The 22,335-nt window shown below is 38.1% G+C and overlaps 1 protein-coding gene across 3 annotated transcripts in view; it reads left to right on the top strand.

Moving 5' to 3' along the window:
* Window positions 1-22,335, top strand: part of magi3a (membrane associated guanylate kinase, WW and PDZ domain containing 3a) — a 130,667-nt gene that overhangs the window by 65,067 nt on the left and 43,265 nt on the right. For all 3 annotated transcript variants that reach the window (XM_081385891.1, XM_081385890.1, XM_081385889.1), the window contains exons 3-4: window positions 9,283-9,399; window positions 14,892-15,011. Coding sequence is in view for 2 of the 3 variants with exons in the window: in XM_081385890.1 (XP_081242016.1) it covers window positions 9,283-9,399; window positions 14,892-15,011 (237 nt within the window). In the remaining variant the exon portion in view is untranslated. The remainder of the gene's footprint in view (window positions 1-9,282; window positions 9,400-14,891; window positions 15,012-22,335) is intronic.

Genomic DNA, 22,335 nt, shown 5'->3' with positions numbered 1-22,335 from the left:
CGATTTCTTATCAAAACAATACTCGAGTTACTCGACTACTCGTGGTTCATGCTACTGTAAATGAAAAGACATGAAATAGCTAGATCTTATCAATAAACATTGTTAATTCATAGCCTAATGCAACAATTACATAAGTAAACTCTCAAAACATTATAATTATGACATTTCATTTTAAAATTTTCATGTAACAGTCTAAAGCCAAATAAATAGCCGTTCTTACCTTTCATTTCAGACGGGGCCGTTCACATATCGCGTCTTTTTCGCGCTCAAGGTCGACATTTCAAATGTAGGCGCGCGGCGAGCGCGTTCATAATGGAAGCAACGTGGTGCGCTAGTTTTTCCAGGCGGGTTTTTCCTTCTCATCTCCAGAAATATATATAGTAGTAAAGCTAATGCAAGGGCTAGAAATCAATTAATCCTTTGCTGATACTTCTTCGTCGTCATCATGGAGAGCGCAGTTCATGGTTGGTTGCATAGCAACGACAGACGCCATGGGAGCGAGAGCGCAAGCGCTTGTAGGAGACAGCGGCACGGCCGCGCTTTCCACACGTTTTTAGACGCAATATGTGAACTGCCTCTTGCAGAGTTAGCCAATTACTATATTTTTGTCATGCTTGATGAAATACTTCCACACATCTGACGTGTGTTGTCTGTTGGTGACGTTCGCCATTTTTAATTCATTTATGGTTAATGGACGCTCGAGTAGTCGATTGTTTCCGACGGCGTCGAATAGTGGTTGAAGTAGTCGATCTATCGACTACTCGACTAGTCTATGCAAGCCCTAGCGCAGGCACAGATGCTGTTTAGGCACGGGCGTATTTCAGGCCTCTCCCTGGGAACAGCTGGAACTCATATGAGCAATGTATTGCATTCTGAGGACTGAAGTTGTATGCTTTCAAAGCTAGAATGTTTCCTATTATCAGCAACTCCGAAATTGCCTACCCTACCTTTAACATTGAAAAAAAAAATGCACTTAAACACTTTATGTTGGTTTAAGTGTTCTTGCTTGAATACAATCTGCTCTTCCTTTTTCATTCCCTTCTGGACCTTATTGACTGTGCTTTGTTTTGCTTAAAAGAAAACAGATGAAATCACAAACCGAATGGCAGTTTCCACCAGCCTGAGAAAAGCCGAGCAGCTTTGTCTTCTTCCCCCTCAGGTCGACGGCCTCTGAACTCATGCGCTTCCCAGGAGTGTAAGACTGATGCGAACTGGACATCAACTCCGTTGCTTAGTCGCTCTGATCTCTTCACTGTGGCCAACTGGTTGGTTTCTCTTATGGGCAGTTACTGTGCCAGAGAGGTGATGGATGGCTTTAATGAGTGTGAGTGGCCCCTCGGAGAGCTCCCTCGCCCTAGCCGAGGTGAACAGGGAGATTTGCGACTGCAAGATTCAGTCAATCTGACATTGGAAAACATTCTTCTTCCTCCCCACAGAGAGAGCGACATGGTGTGTTGCCAGAAAGACAAGACTGTGTGGTTTTAATATAAATCCTCTGGTTATACACACTCATGTATACTTACATATGCACATGGGTCATTCCTGCTATGCAATGCATCTTGAGCTCTGCAACTTATTTATAAATGTAACGTTATTTAAAGAAGTATATTTATGAAAGTTTATTAATTATATATTCACACAATGGCAAAATCTAAACAGGATGGGAATAATGCACTTCAGTTAGTCATTGATCAGTAAGAGATTGAGAGCTTGAATAAGACTATCAGCTAATTATTAATATAATTTTTCAAATAAAATGTCATTTATTCCTGAGATGGCAAAGCTGAATTTTCAGCATTATTACTCTAGTCTTCAATGTCACATGATCCTTCAGAAATCATTCTAATACGCTGATTTGCTGCTCAAGAAACATTTATTATTATCAATGTTGAAAACAGTTTTGCTGCTTTATATTTTTGTGGAAACCGTGATATATTTTCTTTCAGGATTCATTGATGAATAAAAAGTTTAAAAGCATTTATATGAAATAGAAATCGTTTGTAGCATTATAAATGCTTTACTGTCACTTTTGATCAATTTAATGTGTCCTTGCTGAATAAAATCTTACTGACCCCAAACTTGAATGGTAGTGTATAACAAAATTAATCAAATGGTAATACTTTTGTGCTTCTGCTGTTGTTTTCCCACTAGAAATGATGTCACTTCCTGGAGGATGTTTAATATTTAATCCAGAATATTTTATACAGGATGATAAATAATATATGATGGAGGCTAGTAGGAATGACCCATGTATGCACATATGTATAAAAACACCTTATATTGAAAAGCACTTCCATTCACTTCACAAAAAGATAGGTGGGTGATACATGCTCAAGCATGTATTTGGGATTACAGATCCACTTATGCAAATCTGCGTGGTAACGAGACACACTTGAGATGGCCTGCAGGCTTCTCTTAGCTCATTTCAAGCGGCCGGCGTGTGGACTGACAAGGCCTTGTTTCAGTCAGACAGCACGAGCGCTGCATAACAACAATGGCCACACACAACTCTGTGTAATTTGAGTTTTAAATGTTTCTTCAAAGAATTCAGCCACAGGTGTCACTGCTGTCTGTCATGAAAGAGATTTCATTCCTCAGAATGAAATGACGAATGCTTCTCCATTTCAAACGCATGTTAAAAAATTGTCCAGACAGCTTCAGGATCATAGGAAGCCCAGATTTAATTCTACCTATCTCTGCCATTTTAGTCTTTCTCCCAGATGGCTCATGCAGGACCTTCAAAAGCTCCTGGATGTTCTGTGGCTCCATCCTGGAGCTGATGGGAAAGGAGGAGATGAGATGCTGGAACACTGTAGCACATCAGACACTACAAAGACCAAATGGTCGGAACGAGGAGGCAGCCGGCGGCTCAAGATTTCTACAGATCTCTCTGTTCTTGACTCCTCACTGCGATTGTTCCTTTTATCTATGGCTTCCTGTGACACTAGAGGTTTGGTTATGAAAATCACAGGTGTACTCAAGGAACTCAAGGCAGAAGAGATGTTGGATGTTGCTGATATACGTTGAATATTTGATTCCTCCCCCCAGTTTTTCTCCTCGTTCTTGTGGTTTGGTTTTGTGCCAGTGCCAAGCAGGGCATGCTCACTACTAGTTTGATGATTGAGGACAGAGGCATTTGAGTGTGAAACTGGCGCAGCGTGTTATGGCCTAAGGGTGCTGTTGTTTTTAAGCCTTGTCTGCAATTCATGGGAGTTCAGAACAGAGGCTACATCCCAAAACCTGAAAAATGCCATCTTTAAGTAGGTAGGAAGGCGTTAACACGCATATGAATTTGCATAACATGATATTTTCACCTTGGTTTTTGATTTGCCAGTTCTTGCTGTGAGATGTTACTTTTCTCTGGAACCAAGACACTTGCAAGTTCTTAAACATGTCTGTGAGGACATGGTTACACCACTTTAGACATTCTACAATAAGTAACTTTGCAACTGTGGACTTTGAAATAACGTTACCTAAATGACTTTGGAGACACATGGTTTTCTCTCTTTTTTTTTTTTTTTTTTGAAATAAAGACAAAATCTAAAATTCTCCTGCAAACTTGTGAGTGAATTGTGTGCACACTTTGGGCCCTGCAAGCCAACAAAACTCTGCAGATCTAACAAGCAGAGAGCAAGCAGAACTCGAGTTGCCAAGTGGTGTTTTCTGGCTGCTAATGAGCTCTTCACTGGGCTTCCCGTGAATCTCCACCGGACCACTGTCATAACATGGCCTTGTTAGTTCCCGTGATGGTTTATCTGTGGCATTTATATGACTCTCTTAATTGAAAAAAGATGGGGTCTCAGCATGTGGCTTTTTCAGGGTTGAGGGGACTGTGTTGTGTAAGCAGTGTCCTGTAGTGTATAGTGTCTGTACAACACATTAGTGGGTGGGTGACTTAGACTCCTATGAATTGATAGTCATGTGAGTGTCTATTTGTGTTTCCTTTGTTTGATATTGGCAAATAATATAGTAGTCATACCTGAAGGTACGCTAGAAGGTGTTGAAGTGGAAAGGTGCTTCCAGTTGGTTGTTCCACCGATATACATGAAGAATAGACTCATGTGATCATGCAATGTTTGCGCAAATGTTGGTGAGTTGTTTGAGCTCAGCCTTTGTTTGCTATAGTCGTCTTTGCATGTAGTTTGAAGTATTGTTTGTTTTGTACTGTAAATCTAAAAGATGCTGTCAGCTGGAAATATGGTTTTTGTTACCTCTCTAATGCTGATTTACTTCAATATCACTAATATTCCTGTTTTCTTCAAACTAAACATTCTCTGCTTCAGATAAAACAATAGACCTTAGGCAATGTTGACACTGTATTTTATGTGGCATGAATAAAAATGAGGCTGCAGAGTCCTTCGAAATGTCATACTGTGGTGTACCTACAGTAGTGGTCCATCATTCAGCCAATGCAACATTGAAAATATGTCATTCAAAAATATCTGCACTGCAGAGGACAAAGACTTCAGAATGTAAAAAAAATAATAGAGATTTTTTTAAGAAAATAGATTTAGATAATAGATTTAGATTACTTTATCAAATCACAAGCTCTGCGATTTAATTGAATAAATACCTGCATGTTCTGCGTGTTTCAGAGTGAAGCGTGGTACTGTGTTTATTTACATGAGAGCACCTCATGATCCTGTGTTTTCAGTGTCTCAGAGCGGGTTGATTTGCAGTTTATGCCACTCCTCATGAACTCTTCATGTGCTGTCAGTTTGAGTCGTGTATAAACGTGCAATATGAAATGCGACATGCTTCAACCATCTTCCCAAACTTGTAACGAGGAGCGTTTATAAACTGGCTGTAGTCAAGAAGCTTTAAGCTTTCTCTGTGTTTTTCTAATTTTGTTTCCAATTTGGAAATTAAGAAATTAAGATAGGCATACATTTTATTTTTGTAATTTTACAAATGTACTGTCAAATAAAATTATGATTGTTATACTATTTAATTTTACACTGAAATATTTGTATTTGTATTTTTATTAGTCATATTGCTATATAATCAAAAAGAAATTGGGCAAGCATGTGTACCCACAGCTTTCCTAATGCAGTTTTTTTTCCGTGAAATAAACATATTTTAACATTCACCTGCTGTGTGAACAAAAATATAGCAGTCCACTCGTACAATGACTTTGGCAGTGGAGTGAAAGAATGTGCAACTGGTAATCTACTACTGGGCAAACATTACTTCATTAATATTCATGAGCCAAGTTAATAAGGTTTTCAATGTACCCCTCTCACTTTTCAGATTGCTCCTACGCCCCTGGTCAGAATAAATATGGTGTCTACTCCGACTAAAGTCTGTATACCTCCATTCCACACTCCCACTGCCTGACATTTTAGCCTGTCTGGGGAGATACTACCTTCCTCCATGACTAGTGTAATTTAGTCACGAGGATGAGAGCTGAACTATTGTAAGTCACATAAAAAGAGTTCAATAATAAAAGGATAGGTGCAGTGAAAATCAGGGGTATCTTCGAGGCTTTTGTACAAGAAAAGTCCAGTGCTATGGTATTGCGTCATGGATTCTTTCTGTGTCCATGCCTGACCCCCTCCACCTTGATGAGAATGGCTCTAATGTCTTGATGATGAGGCACAAAAGGAGCTATTGTATCCCGTGGCTCCCATGGGCAGCCTGGCTGGTACAGCGACTGGAACTTGGTGCGGTCTAGTGGGAGACAGAGGGTGGCACCCCAGAGATATGACACAGCTCGCTAACGCTACCTGACAGCGTAGCCACAAAGAGCGCCTTGTTCTGTAAACAAAGACCAAGGCTGATATAGAATGAGTGTTAATGTGTGAGAGTGTCACTAAAACAACAATGGCCACATCCATGTATGAGGACACACAACAGTGTTCCCATGAGGAACTGCGGGCAGCCGTATCTGGGGTATAGGCTTTTGGCACACCGTGTTTGTATAGCTGGGTTTGTATGAATTGCAGGCATGCAGAACTTTGCTAGGGAACATGGAGTACATTCCTGCGTGCTACTGTACAATACTTGATGAAGGATGAAGCAAAGCTATTGTGGCCTGACCTAAATTCCTCTCGTTTTACAATGTCCAAAGAATTACACAGTGTAGCTCTTGGACCTTGTCGTACAACTTAATTTGAAAACCATTGGTAGCTTTGAAAGCCTTCCCCACATGAAGAGCCCTTGTTTTGCATATTTTTTATTTATGAGGGAACACAATTTATTATTTTTGTGCTCAGTAATAGTTTATACAACAAATGCCTTTAGAATACTATATTTAAAATGTCCCTCACAGATTTCATTAAAGATTGTGTGTGTTCCTGTAGCGTAAATGAAGCTAGTCAGAATCTGAGGCAACTTTTTGCCATCAATCATTTTGGTGTTTAAGTTTTCTGACACATCTTTGGAGGATGTGTCTTTTTTGAAAAAGGCTGGATTGGTCTAATTCAGGCTAGAAGTTAACAAGTTTGCTAACATTGCTTTTAGTATCTATAACATTTCTGCTCTATTCCAAAACCTATGCAGTTGCTTACATAGTCTGAATTTTAAGGCATCATGCACACTTGTGACACGAAGGCTGCTTAAAAAGGGAGGCTACTTTATTATACTACCTTATTTTGGTTAATGTTTTGTCCCACAGATCATTTTTATAGTATGTTAAAATTGCCACTTTTTGGGGGTGAGCAAAAATGTGCTGTTTTGTGTGTGTCCCTTTAAATGCAAATGAGCTGGTGCTCTAGCCCACCTTCAAGAAGAGGGCGGAGCTTCAAGAGCTCATGCTTCTGCAACAGCAAAACAGGACAATCTCACGCACTGAAATGTAGTTAACTAATGTAGAAGTAGTTAAATAATGTTAGGCTAACTAATGAAACCTTACTGTAACGTGTTACAGATAAACTGAAATCGTAATATTTTTGAGTTACATATTAGCTTAGAAAGGAGGACCTTTAAATATTGCCCTGGACAAAGTGGGGCCTTTTAGTCAAAAGGTTTTGATCAAGCATTCTAAAATACTATTTATTTCTACATTTCATATTATGATTAATTTGCTTCACCGCCTTGTGATTTACAACCTCTTGTGTGATACTGACCACATTCCCAATGTGTTTCATGCTCTGTAGCTGCTGATTATTTCCAGGTGTGGGTGGCTAGAGCCGGTGATGTCAGTGTAAGAGGAGTTCTCTCCACTCTTCCTGCCTCTCCTTTGAGGTCTCACAGTATGACTCACAGAGCTCATAGCACAGCTCAATACGCACCCATGCTGGACCAAGATGCTCCCTAATGAACGGCAACAGTAAATCATGTTTTACACTATTGGAAATGAAAACTGTGTGAAGTGACAGACACACTAATGTCTTGCTAAACAGCCAAAGAGGTGGAATTGATACCAGAACTCTAAATGAGAATGATGGGCCTCTTGAGCACATTTAGATTGGAGCAAATTAGTATGCGTCGAAGTCGACCAATGAAACGAGGCTAATCTGCAATCACAGTGGGCCATCCATTTCATTCCCAGTGAGAGAGAATTGCTTGGGGAGAGACTTGTTTTGATTACCTTGCATTTGAAATTAGCTAGAGATATCACAACATGTTTGTATTTATTCTGTTTGAGGCACAAATGACGTTTCTCTCAAGGCCACATAAAGTATTTGTCACTGCAGTTTGATTGGAACATTGAATTTACAGTGTTTATTTCCCTCTTTGTGCTTCATTGAAAACTGCATGAACTCCACAAGTTAGGGTATCATCAGGGTAAAACCTGATGATCATCTCAACAGTGTTTGGCAGCAGTGTCTCTGCTTATAGCGAAACTGTAGTTTGTCTGCTTCAAGAACAGCGCTGTTATTACCTCACTAGTGAGAAATGTCATGTAGCTTTTAAGTTGTTAAACTATTTTACTGATAAAATCGTCAGAGCAGCGCTAACAACATGTTTCTGTGCGAGTGTGTGTCTGTACTCTGTGTGTGAGTTTGAGTGGAAGAGTAATGGCAAAAAACATGGAAATAATTTGTCCTTTTTATCTTATTGTTAACTATATTTATTTGCTTGGTCAGTGTCGTTGTGGGATTTAGTTTTTTTTTTTGCTGTTGTAGGCTGTAAGGACTGTTGAAATTACTGAAATCATTTGGCGAAGTGGTTTGAAACTGTAATGCGGTCAAGACCTGCCTGGAACTACTTTAGCTGTGCGTTTCCCTGAAAATAATTGCACACTTAGAATGTTTGTAAACCAATCAGACTCTCAAGCATTCCGTATAAGTTATATAATATAATTATAGGCTATATCTCCAGCTTGTTGCATATTTTTGTAAAGAAAAATTAACTTTTTTTTCTTGCCAGATATAAAATATGCTAAAAAATATCATTCTTTTGTTGTGGGACCAGAGAAAGTGTTGAACTACTGAAGAATAAATGTGTCATTGTTGAGCCCTTCAAACTTTTAGACTGTAAAAGCTAAAAGAAAAGAAAGACTTGACCCCTTTTGAAGTAGCGTGAAGGGCTCTTTTACCTGTTCTGATATGCCAGAGTGTGTCAGGATCCATGATCTCAGCCAGGCGGTTTCAGCTGCTATGGGGTCCAAAGCAATGCTTATTAATGCAGAAGCCATGTGACTGGCACGGTTTCAAAGCACATCCTCCCCACCCAGAGATCATCAGCTGCGTAATACCAACAGCTGGAGACTGGAGCTGCTCAAAATGCGTCGCTTTCTTGCCCTCCCTCCCATATTTTAGTCTCCAAGGGAAACTTGGCTCCGACTCTCTCATTCTCTAATTTAGAGGGTCGTCTCCTCCCCTCCTTCCTCCAGGATGGCTTGCACCTCCTCCACACTTCCTTCAACTCCGCCTGAACTCCTGGCAAGAGCAAAGCAATAGAACCTGCATTGTTTTGTTAACTCTCATCATGCATTCACACATCTGGATGCTCGTGGAGCGGAAGTTTTTTGTACTGCTAGAAACAGTTGGACCTCCTGCTGCACATATCAAGGATGTCATTTAATGATGAGGAAGACAGTTTCTAGAGTTTAGCATGATTTAGTCATATTCACCTCATTTGCAACTGACAATTTTACACTTTTGTTTATCACCCACACAGCTGATCTGTCATATGGAGAGCACTTTTGCTTCCAATAAGTTCCTAAAGAATAAAATTAAGACATGATGGAAAAACCTACATTTTGTGGAATAATAAATGAATGTCCTGTTTCAATTGGAATACAGTGTGTCATAATACGGATATATAATGACTTGCACATGCATGTACTCGTGTACTCAAACTACCCAAAGTTTACCCAAATCTCTCTTTCTACAGGTAAGGTGCTGAACACAGATCTGCGTCACTACCTCAGCCTGCAGTTCCAGAAAGGCTCTTTGGACCACAAGCTCCAGCAGGTGATCAGAGATAACCTGTACCTGCGCACTATTCCCTGTGAGTATCCCCCTCTGATCCTCAAATCACATTAAATGTGTTAGTGCAGGTCACACTGAGATGATTCTGCCATGACACCAGCTACTCAGATAATAATTATGGTGTCAGTGACACGTCAGTCCAACGTTTCATGGGTATGATGGGTACTGTGAAAGCTTTAGGCTGGTTGTATTACAGTCAGCACTTTAGCTGTGTTTGAAATTGCTCCATGTTTAGTGCACTGTGTGGAACACACTGTGTATACATTGGATCTTCCAGGTTCTTCATGCAGCATTTAGTTATGACATTAAGCAGTGCTGCAGTTCCAATGATCTGTAAAGCATTATATAATGCATCGTTCGTTCGTTCGTTCATTCATTCATTATAAAATGATACTTCTGGTTTATAGTGAAAACATATGTACAACAAAGCGTTTTTTCCGGTATTTTATTTAGCTGTTTAACAGATTGTGTGTTACACATCTTGACATGTTAACACTTCTAAAGCATGAGGATATTAGTTCAAAATAAAAGTCCCAGAAGGCATGCAGTATGCATCTTCATTATTGCACATTAATATGCACATTTCACCACAATATTTACTTCAAAGATATTCGTTATAAGTGTTTCATGTTTTTTTTGTGTTTCATGTTTTTTTTGCAAAAGAGCCAGTACACACCAGTAATGGTGTTGTATAAATCTGCCCTTATATTTGTCACCATGTTATTGCTTTAAAAGGTGAAATTAATATTTTACTTCATTTATAATAATTCCTTCATTTAAATTTTACGTTGTATGTTTTTATTAGCTTTTGTTTTTTTTAAACATGTCTATATAGTTTTATTTATGTTTATTTCATTTTTAATTTGAGATATTTTAGTACATTAAGTGAACTAAATGAAAACTATAAATCTTGTCTTGGCAACTAGATACGTTAAGTTTTATTTTATTCCATTTAATGTAACCAACACTTTATTTCAGTTTATGGTTTTTGTTTTAGTTAAATATATTAACCCTAGGTGAAATCAGTCACTTTATTAGTTTTATTAGAGCAGAATTGATCTGATGCCTGGAATCTGATTGATCATAATCTGTGTGCAATCCTATATTTGTCCTGATCCACCAAACAAAGTTGGAAATGGTGTGTTTCAACCAACACACAGCACTTTTTAGTCATTTTCAGCTTAATATAAATGGGAGGTCTAATCTAAAACAGCTCTTTAGAAGTGCTTCTGCCAAGTGCTTGTTTGTACGCAGTAATTTCATCTAAAGGGAATATTGAAAGAGTAAATAGACTCATGTGTTTTCTACAGTTATCTTTATATCTGCTAGAATAGACACTTCACCCAGCTCTGGTGCACATAAACTGCAGCTGAGGGTCTTGAGTCGATAACGACACAGAGGAATGATATTGTTGGAATCACTTTCAGAACGATTGTTTCCAGCTGATGAATTATAAAAACATTGACAGCCAATCAAAATCCACCTGACTTTAAAGAGCTCGATTATTTAAAGTGACAGTCTAACTGCAGCTCGCGGTCATAATAGCAGAAGGCTGTCGTCTGTTGGTGTGGATGCTAATATCGTTATAGTTATCTTTATAGTTATCATTCTTGGTGTGAACGGTGTTTAATCCTGATTCCTGCCACTTTCCTGCTATAACAAGCAGATGCCGGAGGCCACTGATGCCTGCTTGATGACGATTTATTCCTTCTCTCCCATTTCTCTTGTGCCAATTTGAGTTTCCAAACTTCCAATGTCTGTACTGTTTGAGCTAATGTCACATAATCATGATCGATTAAACCTGTTAGGTAATGCAGAATTACTTGCCTGTAGTGGCTCAGGAATTTCTTGGCAACGTTTTTCAGATACAGACCGTCTGGAACAGAACAATGATTTTTTCTTAAAGACATCAATGCCAAGGAACCAGTACTTAATCACGAAATGTGTTTTGATCTTCTCTTGTACAGAATATGTGGTCTGGCCACAAACCAGTGAATTAGTGAAACATATGCCTTAATTACTCGTACATCTTTAATTAGGGCTTTTTTCTCTCTTGGACTGTGGTGTAATCTTTTAATTAGTGCTGTTGGTTAAGGTACTTATCACTATTAATGTTGCTCATACTTAGGGTTAGATATTTCAAGAAACACTTAATGCGAAGTACTAAAGGAATAGAGCCAAAAATTATAATTCTGTCATTTGTCATTTAATCACCTGCTTGACGATACTTTAAGCCTATTGTATCATATTTGATACACATTATCCCTCTAAATTATCAACATAACTTTGCTGAAAACCTCAATCCCTCTGTCATCTGATTGATAGTTTGATTCATTGGAGACCTGTTGTATAATTTTAAAAACATCCACTTTCAGGTCATGCCAAAGTGTTTGCTGTGAAATTTTTAATGATTTTTATAAAGTTAACATAAGAATAACTTTTATATTGTTGGTAATATTTCAAGATGAACACTTACTGGACTGAAGAAACATTGGTTTATTTGATTATCCATACATCATTTCATTTACAAAAAGTGTTTATGAAAATAATGGCCTACCATACTTTTAAAGGTTCAATAAACGGTTCCATTTAAAAGAAAAGTGGACTATTTCATATGTCAAGCTTTACAGTGTCACCTATAAGCCGCATAACAACAACCCACCTTAGTGTCATTGAGTATGTACCAGCAAACACTATTCACAGAGTTTTCAGTAAATGTAATAAACCAACCTACTGTAATTTGGTCTATGTCTGTTGATTTAGAGATGTGATGTAGTTCCCACTGTTTTCACATGCTGGCGTGTGGCTCTCTGTGATTTGGGATTTTAATGGACACCAGGCCTGAGCAGATGTTTCGTTTGCTGTGGCTCAACATTGCACGAGACACAAGCTCAGTGTGAGGGCCGACCTGGAATCTCTAATGTCATTCTCATCCACTGTCCTTGTTACTGGGTGTTCAGACCCATGACTCAACACACAATCCTCCATTCACACTTTCACTGGTCTAATTATATTTAATAGTGCCGGTAATTGCAGTAATGTCAGAATGAACTGACGTAGTTCATCTTCCAGGCTTCAGTCAAGTAAAATAATTAAATAATGATTTAAATTGTAAGTTATTAATCACAGTAAAGGTGAAGGACAGTGAGGATCAGTATTGCCATTTAATTGCAGTCAATGTTTAATTTTAAGTTTAAAGAGATTTTATTTGAAAATCATTTACTCACTATATGTTGTTCCAAACCTGTATGACTTTATTTCTTAGGGAACACAAAATAAGATATTGTGAAAAATGGCTCTCTTTTTTGGTCTATCCCTTTACATCAGTGGCACATTCCCCATAATTCCTGTGCCAGTGGCATAATTAACTCACCTTTGTGTCATTTTAAACCCCTTTTAATTTTTATCCTGTATGATCAATTTTTTATATATTTTGAAGAATACGTATTATTGAATCCGTAAGAACCGAATTAGCCTGAATAAATCATTCAGTCAGATTTCAACTGTTCAAAAGAAAGATTCGTTCACTATTCCGGTTCTTTCACTGACTCAAAGACCTGGTCACACTTCAGTTCTTGACTTAATACTTTATTGATTACAGCTCACTGAAGAAGATTATCAGTGATCAATCTATCATAAGACTTCGGTTCTTACTTGACAGATGTGGTCACTATGATATGTGCTAAAAGAGCAGCATGAAGATTCATAAATCGATTTCCTTCATGAAGCACTGACTGCACTGGCCGTCATACCGTTTGCTCATCAGAAAACCTCTGGAATGGAACTGTTGCGCATGTCTCACTGGACACGGGGACAGAAAAGTCATTAAAGCCATGTCCTTAAAAAAAAATGCGGGAAAGAAGAACGCCCGGAGTCCAAATTGCCACATAATCCTTGAAGCTCGGCTGAAGCCTCCATCTCCCTCCTTCCTCCTGCTGGCATTAATATCCGTTATGGCTCGACGGTAACCCTTCTCTGCCTCATCCGCAGATATATATATAATAAAAAAAAATGAATGCTGAAATAAAAAGAGCCCTAGGTGGTCAATCTCAAAGGATTGCTTTTTTACGCTTGTGCAGATTTAAGACTTTTCCAGAGCTTGTTAAGGGATCTCACAGATGACCATGAGCCCATAATGAGGTGTGAATACAATTCATCCCACTTTTGATGTCACAAAATAAACACTTCATTCAGGATTGCCAATATTAGTCTTCTGTATGATATAAAAAAATATTTGCATTCAGAATTCATATGTATAATGTGAAAAGTGACATTAAAATGCCTCAAAGCAGTCTTTGAAGAGATGGCCAGGCAGGGTCAGTCTTTTCTTTGTAGGCATTTATGATGTTCTGAAGTGAGCTGGGTTGTGTGGCAACGTGCTGGGGTGGATGCTAAGGTGCTTAAGCAGCTGGCGGTGTTTCATGTGGCTTGTGCAAACTGCAGAGATAATTGTTTGTTTATCCTCCTCCACCACAGAAACTGGCATCTGGGCTCTCGCCTCACAATAGCAGCTGTGTGACTGTCAGGTTTGAGAAACTTTATTGATGAAGCAAGCAGAGTGTAAACTATACTTATGATCGAAAAAGATACACTACAGCAGAATATCTAGATGCAGATTTTTAATTTTGTTCTGTCTTGCACGGAGGACAACAATAAAGGCTAATAACAAAAGCAAGCCTTGTTGTTATTCTGTTCAAGGAGAGAACGTTTTCAGAGAGTTTCTGTTTGCAGTTCCTCAGAGAGAGTGAGGTTGGAGATCAACACTCAAAATGAACTGAAAGAATTATAATCGGTTTATTTTCTTTAAAATCTGCATTAAATTACTAAAGTAATATAATGTAGATTTTAGTCATGTTTGCAGAGAGATGTTTAAATTATGGGAATTAATTAACTTCCAAATGTTATTGTATTGTAAGGTGAAACTCAGATTACTATGTAGATATTATTTTACTATTTATATATAATTTCTTTTTTAATGTTTGGAATTAGACAAAGATTTTATGCATTTAGATAGAATATATTTTAATTAAGAAAACAGACTCGTGTTACATACATGCATACATACATACATCTTTTAAAAACATTAAAAATCTTACTGACCCCAAACTTTTGAACGGTAGTGTACATACATACATACATACATACATACATACATACATACATACATACATACATACATACATACATACAGTAGTCAACATTTGAAGATGAAAACCTTTCATCAAAGTTATGCATGAGTTTTGAACAATACCCATTCTTGTCTTAGGACAACTTAGATGATTTTTTTTTGATCCACTTCAAATGTTGACTACTGTATAGTTAGTTAGTTAGTTAGTTAGTTAGTTAGTTAGTTAGTTAGTTAGTTAGTTTTTGAAATAAAAATTTTCCAAAAAAATTTTGTGGCACCTTCCTATATTAAAACATTTTAAAAAAGTGCACATAATTGCTTTACACAAAAAGAGCATTTTTCTGTAATAATTTGTTACTAATTGTTCTGTGTGCTTTTGTCAGGTACCACGAGGCAGCCTCGCGAAGGGGAGGTTCCAGGAGTGGACTATAACTTCATCAGCGTGGGGGAGTTTCGTGTGCTGGAGGAGAGCGGGCTGCTACTGGAGAGTGGAACCTATGATGGTAAGAAACCGTGTGTAGGAGCACTGAGAGTCAAGGGTCATTTCTTGTGGGCTTGTTATACAGATACTTGTTGAGAGCACAATCTAAACTAGATGTATTTGCAGAAGAAACTACTAGTGTTTGCAAGATGCATTGATCGGAGAAAGGGTAATGCATTCTGCTACTAGCAGCACGCATCTTGTTTTCTATCAGCTGTTCATGAGAAGAAACATAACACGAGTGTAAATTGTAAGGATATATGACACATACGACCAATCACAATTCAGTACAATTCATCATTTGCTCACCCTCATGGCGTTCTAAACCTGTATTACTTTCTTCTTCTGCAGAACACAAAAGAAAATATTCTGAAAATTTTAGATATTCGGATATTCTACGTTTTTTTTGTCCATACAATGAAAGTCTGAAAGTCAATGGGGTCCACTGTTGTCCACTGATCTTCGCTATATAGACAAAAACAGTTTAAAATGATCTTCTTTTGTATTTCATAGAGGAAAGAAAGTTTTGCATGTTTGGACTGAAATTAGAGTAAATAAATAATGACAGAACATTCATTTTTGGGTGAACTATCCCTTTAAGGCTAAAAATTACAATTAAAAAAGAAAGTTTGATGGAATCTGTATGTATTTCAAGCTGAATTAATTGCATATGAAAAAGAAGAAAGTGGAATTTCAATTCAAGCTCTGTAACTAGGTCATCTTAGTTGATCTTAGTTGAACATTGGTTTCCTTCACTCTTGAAGTAGTGCTTTCAAATTCTGTAGATTACCATAGCAAAAAGTAATGTGTGCTACATTACTTACTGTGCAATTTCAGCATTGGTTGCTGACTCACCATGTTTTTATGGTAATTAAGGGAGACAAGTGTGCTGAATGTTTGTATTGCACACCCTTTTATATTTCGTATACCTCCTCTGCTGACTTGAAATAGCTCAGAGCAGAGGGTTTTCACCTTGTGTGATTCATGCCGTCTCTGTAACATGCCTAAAGGATCTCAAGGTCTGAGTTATTAATGTCATTGCCTCAAAGCTGTTGAGTTCCTCACTGATAAACCCCCAAAATGCTTGGCAAGTCCCTAGCTTTTGGCCAGTGGTAGGTTTGGTTAATGATCCCTCAATGAGTCACTAAGTGCTCTTGTTTTATGGGAAGGACTTGTTGTAGTTTCCAGGGTGAAGTAAATCTGTCCAATGTGGATGTCACAGTGGGTGACTTTAACTGGGGCCTTTCCATCTACATGAAATATCTTGACTCTTGGGATTTTAGCCTGAAGGATAATTTCACACTCACCAATTCTGGTTAGTGATTTCTTGTCTTCCCATGACATCTGGCAAGAAAGCCGGTACATGCTGCTCAAGGATTGAAACCAGGATCCTGAAACCAGCATGATTTATTGAGCCTATAAATGTATTTAGAATAGTGGACTTTCTTCAGAATGCCCTTCCCATGTATTAGGGGGCAATTTATTGATTTGTTGATCTTTTACGTATTTGAAAATAATTTAATTACAGTATATTTTTAATTAAATATACACTACTAAATTTTGATTTGTTGATATTTTACGTATTTGAAAAATAACTGAATTACAGTACATATTTTTTTATCAAATATACATTACTAAAATTAATACTTTCATTTAGAAAGGATGCATTAAATTGATCAAAAGTGACAGTAAAAACATTTATAATGTTTAAAAATATATGTATTTTTAATAAATGCTGTTCTTTTGAGCTGTCTGTTCATCCTGAATTGTTTTTAGAATGTTTTCACAAAAATATTAAGCAGCACAACTGTTTTCAACATTGATAATAAAAAATATTTCTTAAGCACCAAATCAGCAAATTTGAAGGATTACGTTAGAGTAATGATTTATTATATTATATATTTTTTAATCTAAGCTATTTCACTTTGGGGTCTCAGAAAGAAACACCCCAAAAAAGAAACACCTCTTAGCCTGAGTAACTTGACTTTGGTTCCCATAAATATAATATGGTTTTGTTTGTGATCTTCTTCAGTGAAAACACATTTTATGGCCCATCCTGTTTTCAGTTATTGTTAACTGTTGGTTTAGATGAACAGACAAGATTATGTTCAGTTCCATCTCTTTAAAAGCAGGGGAAGACAATCTGTCTTGGTTATACAGAGTGTGTGAAACAGGAAGACAATGTTCAGGCTTCTTAGATGCCCTTTAGGAATTTTCCAATGACATTCATCACCATTCGCAAGTTTTGTGCACTTGTATAAATTCAGCAACTGTATGCTCAAGAGCAAACTCTAAGCTTGAGTTGATGTTGTGTGTATGCAATAGAGAGCGATTTTATGTGTTCTCCAGAGTTGAGTTTAGCTTTTTAAAGGCTAAGGAAATAATTGAGCAGTTTTTCAACATGCCTGGAGCATGATGTAATCAATGGTAACTGGTTATGCCCAAGTTTTATGGCATAAACTCTGTGTGTCCTGTTCAAATGTTACAACAGCGATTTAAAAATAATGAGATCTTGCATTTGAATCCCTTGAGGGAAGTCTCCTGCAAATTCCCTTGCTTTTCTAATGATTGTTTCAATGTCGAACACTGAAGGACAGCCACCTCAGAGTGACGCAGGTAGACAATGTTTATAAACCAGTCCACTTCCACCCACAATTCCATGAGAAGTGAGCAATGAGGACAGATACGGCAATCACACCCTCTCTCCATTTCTCTCTGCCATGTGCCAGGAAGGATCTTCTAGATCAGTGATTCTCCACCTTTTTTACTCCAAGGCCCCTCATTGTCCACAACAATGTTCAAAATCCCCATGGCTTTTCCAGTTGTTCATGATTTACTGAATGAGGATTTAAAAAAAAAAAATTCCTCACAATTTCGGCCCAATCAAATATTTTGTAAAGGGGTCCTACTATGCTTTTTCACTTTTTCAACTTTAGTTAGTGTGTAATGTTGCTGTTTGAGCATAAAAAAGATCAAGGTTACAAAGCTCTAAATCCACTCCAAAGGGAGATATTTTATTTAACAGAATCCACTTTCCAAGAACTACAACGAACGACTTGTTTGGACTACGTGTTTTTTCCCCCGAATCTTATGAAGTCACAATGTTATTCATTTAAATAATCTCCACCCACAGAATAGGCAAAAAGGGGGTGAGGCCTGGCTGAGCTGCATTAGAGAAGAATGTCAAAGAGACACTGTTTTTTCCATCCCGTTTCCAAAACTCATTTGTTTGACCTTCCTAAGGCTGATAAACTCTGAGGGGTTAAAATTTATTTTAAGCACTGCTCCTGAACATTATAATCCCAACGTTTATCTGTGTGCTGCACATTTTACGGAGAACAGCTTCCAGAACCTAAGAGAGTACAATGCAGGCTACGCACAAAAGCTGAAATGGAGCAGTTCCCACTTTATCTGGACAATCTGTTGTTTGTGGAGCATAACTTGTAAGCATGTCTTATTATTTGTAGTTGCGTTTTCTATTAACAGTTCCAATTATTAGTTTTATGTTGTTGCTATGATGTAAACAAAAGGCAAAGCTTTGCTTCTGCTCGCCTGCTAGCTAACATGTGTTTACTGTAACTTTTGTAAGCTCTCGCTGTTGTAAGGCTGTTCACCACACCTTAAGGAAATTAACCATGATTTTGAGATCGATTACTGTTTGTATTACCATAGTTTTCTGACAAGTATCATGATAAAATGGTGTGTAACTTCGTATCTAAAATGTATAAGAAAATTAAAAAACAAACAAACATACCACTCTGAAACATCCTGTGAAATCCGTGCTTGCTATGTCAGTGCATGAAACCCATCCTGCATGATCGTCTTGTTTGTTAACATTAAGTCTGAATCAGGCGTGAATTGGTTTGAAATTGACGCCATCTTTAATATTTACATCTGAGTAGATGAAACTCACGGTATTGGTAAGGGGCATGACATTTCCCGAACATCTCCCAAACTAAGCTGTTCTAATCACAACACACTTGGCCAGCTAACCAATCACAGCACATCTCAGAAGGAGGGGCTTCATCGGGACAGGAAAATAAACAATGTGTTGTAAAAGATAAATCAATTCTGTTGTTTTGAGCTTTCTATTCATCCTGAAAAAAAGTGCATCACAGTTTCAATAAAAACATTAAACCGCAATCTTTTTAACATTGATAATAATAAGAATTGTTTCTTGAGCAGAAAATCCTCATATTAGAATGATTTCTGAAGGATCATGTGACACTGAAGACTAGAGTAATGATGCTGAAAATTCAGTGTTAAATTAAAATAAATTAAAACAGAAAACCGTTATTTTACATTGTAAAAATATTTCACAATATTACTGTTTTTGTGTATTTTTATCAAATAAATACAGCCTTGGTAAACAAAAAAAAAAAAAAAATTGTTCAGGGGGTGAATTTAAATAAAATAAGCCAAAATAACTCAAAATCAAAATATTTCTCAATGTTTGTTTTGAGTTATTTTAAATAATGTCAAGTCATCTTGAGTCACCCTTGAAAGTTTCCTGAGATCGCCTAATAGGCCCCGGCCCTTTGTTCAAGAACCAGGATGACTCTCCTCAGGATGAGCTTTATCATTGATGGTGTCCTAAAAACTATTTAAGAATCGCTCTCATCTCTGAACGAGTGCAAGAACTCTCTTCTGTTTGTGTAGATGCAGAATCAAGAGGATTGAACAACAGCATCCCACCGCCCACAGCAATATCCCCAACATCCCACAATAGAATCCAAAAGGCTTTGGGCGATATTGTTTTCCATCTGTCCATACATCCACAGTCCTCTCTCAGTGCCCCACACAAAGAAACTCAGTGCTTTGAAGTTATTTTCCCAAATGACTGAGACAAACTTTTCCTTCGGCTTATTACATTGTAAAATTAAATGTTCAAAGGCATCAAGCTTTGTGCCCCAAATTTGGGGGTCCTTGACATTGAAAAAACCCTGCCTTAGTGCACACTAAGAACAGTTATAGTCAAAGGAAAGATGCTGTTAAGATGCACACAGGCTTAATAGATGCTCATGTGCAACATAATTCTGACTAAACTGCATGTTTTGATTTGTATTTTTAGTGCAATGATGTTTAAATTGCACAGCAACTTGGCCCGTGTGGGTAAAGGTTATAGATGAGTCAACTAGCATTTAATTTCCTTTTAAGGGTGTGAGGCTGTATGTGCTTGTGTGGGTGATTATGTGTGAGAGAGTAAACATCATTCAGGGAAAATTTCCGTGGCAGGTCTGTATTTGTTGTGCTCGTTGATCGTCATGGGTGAATTGTCGTCCTCCATCAGTTCATCGGGGACGATGGAGCAGGCATGATATTTATTTGACATAAAACACTCAAATGTTAAACAACTACTGCTATCAGCCTGTCTATCTTTCCTCCTCTATGCCATTTAGTGCACAGTGGTGAAAGGAAGATGGTTTCAAATCATCGCCATTCCTCTGACAGCGCCCAGCCATCTCCCACAGATTAATGCTAACAAAAATCATCACAGACCCCAGTGGACGACCCTTCCCTCACTGTGTTTGCCCGTTAATCAAGGATGACGCAGCGCGCAGTTTATGAGCGATCCATCATGCTGTGCCCACTGTTTGACAGGTGACCCCAGAGGCTGTGGCATGGCATGATTATGGCCATGATTTGATCACACTTTTCGACTGTGCTGAATGCTCATGTATAATCAAGACATTTTATGATAAACATGTCTTACAGTCATGAATTAAGGGTAATCGCAGGGCAGAGGTGTAAAACGTACCTGAAAACCATACTTGAGTAAAAGTACAGACCCTACATCAAAAATGACAAGTTACAAGTCACCAATTCTAATACGACTTGAGTTGTTTTAGGGTATCTGATTTTAACAGTACTTAAAGGGACACTTCACCCATTTGCATTAAGCTTTGCATTGTTAGAAACCCAGTCATACTATTTAATGGTCGTGCAACACTCTCTCATTTTCCCCTGAGACGGGAGAAATCTGTTATTTACCTCTTACACTTCCTCCTACAATGACGCAAAAATCGTCATTTTGCGTCATTGTAGGAGGAAGTGTTAGAGGGGGGGATTTCTGTTAAGACTACAGACACTAGTTTCTCATCTTTCCCAGGGTGGGGCGCGCTCACGCTACAGACCTATTACAGATCAGTGGGTGGGACTTTACTCTCTGAAACTGAAAGCAATATCCTCCATCTTGTTTGAAGCTAAGCTAACAGGCGCTGTGGAGACAGATGTACAGTTATGACAATAGCGGAGGAGAGTGCTCAATATGATATAGAAGAAGAGGATTTCGGAAGTCTGATGCTTGAATCAGGTGTTTGTGGCTACCTTTACAAGCCGCATTATAGCGAAGAGCAGCCGAGGCAGAGAAGACCTGCCTGCCGCGGACGAGGAGCCCGGACTGGCTCGAGTTAGGGCGGACTGGTGGCGCCGGTGATCTCACTATGCAACTACGAACCGCTACGAACACAGAGATAGAGTCCGTCTGCGGCAAAGAATTTCAACGATGACAATTTCTCCTGGGCGAAATCTCTGAATCAGACGAGGACACGGACGTTTGTGTTGAGAACTATCCTAGTTTCGCACCGCATATGTTCTGACTGAACATCCAGGTACCATGCAATAATTCACCTTTTTGAAAGAAATACAAACGAGGAGTAATGCACTATATGAGTTCGCCAACTAACTAGACATTTTGTGTGAATGTGAAATGAATTTCAAGCTCTGGTAGTAGCTAGCCTTGTAGACGGAAGAGTGATTTCTCTTATAGGCAGATATGCGCTTTCTGGATTAGGTGGGAGGGGCTTGCGGAGCTGTGCAATGTGGTGCATTGTGGGAGTTGTTGTCTTTCATACAAATGCGTTCTGAAGTTATTTTTTGTCTTTTCTCGGTCACGAAGGCACCAAATTCAAAAATTATTTTACATTTCGACCACATATATGACCCACTTTAAATAAAAAACAATGTTCAAATGGGTGAAATGACCCTTTAAGTATTTTAGTCCTATTGAATGTAGGTTCAAACATGCACTAGTCCTCAACACCTAAGAGACATGCCAGTGAAAAACAAGAAACAGTTGATTTGTGAGGAGAGCAATCATGTGTTTATTTTCTAAAATCGAAATAAAACTGAACACCTCAAAATTGCAATAAATCAAGGTCGACACAGCCTCTTAAAACGTCTACAAACACTCAAGTTTCAGTTAAGCTCAAATAGGGAATAATTAAACCAACGTCCTTCAAATGGTCTTTTCAATATAAAGGATAAATAAAATAATGTTCAGTAAAATTAAATACTCAAAGCTTACTTGCTCTGTACATGTCCTCATCTCATATACACTCACCTAA

The sequence above is a fragment of the Scardinius erythrophthalmus genome, assembly GCF_964197995.2.
Source record: "Scardinius erythrophthalmus genome assembly, chromosome: 15".
Classification (NCBI taxonomy): Eukaryota; Metazoa; Chordata; class Actinopteri; order Cypriniformes; family Leuciscidae; genus Scardinius; species Scardinius erythrophthalmus.
This window is presented reverse-complemented; position numbering and strand designations above follow the sequence as displayed.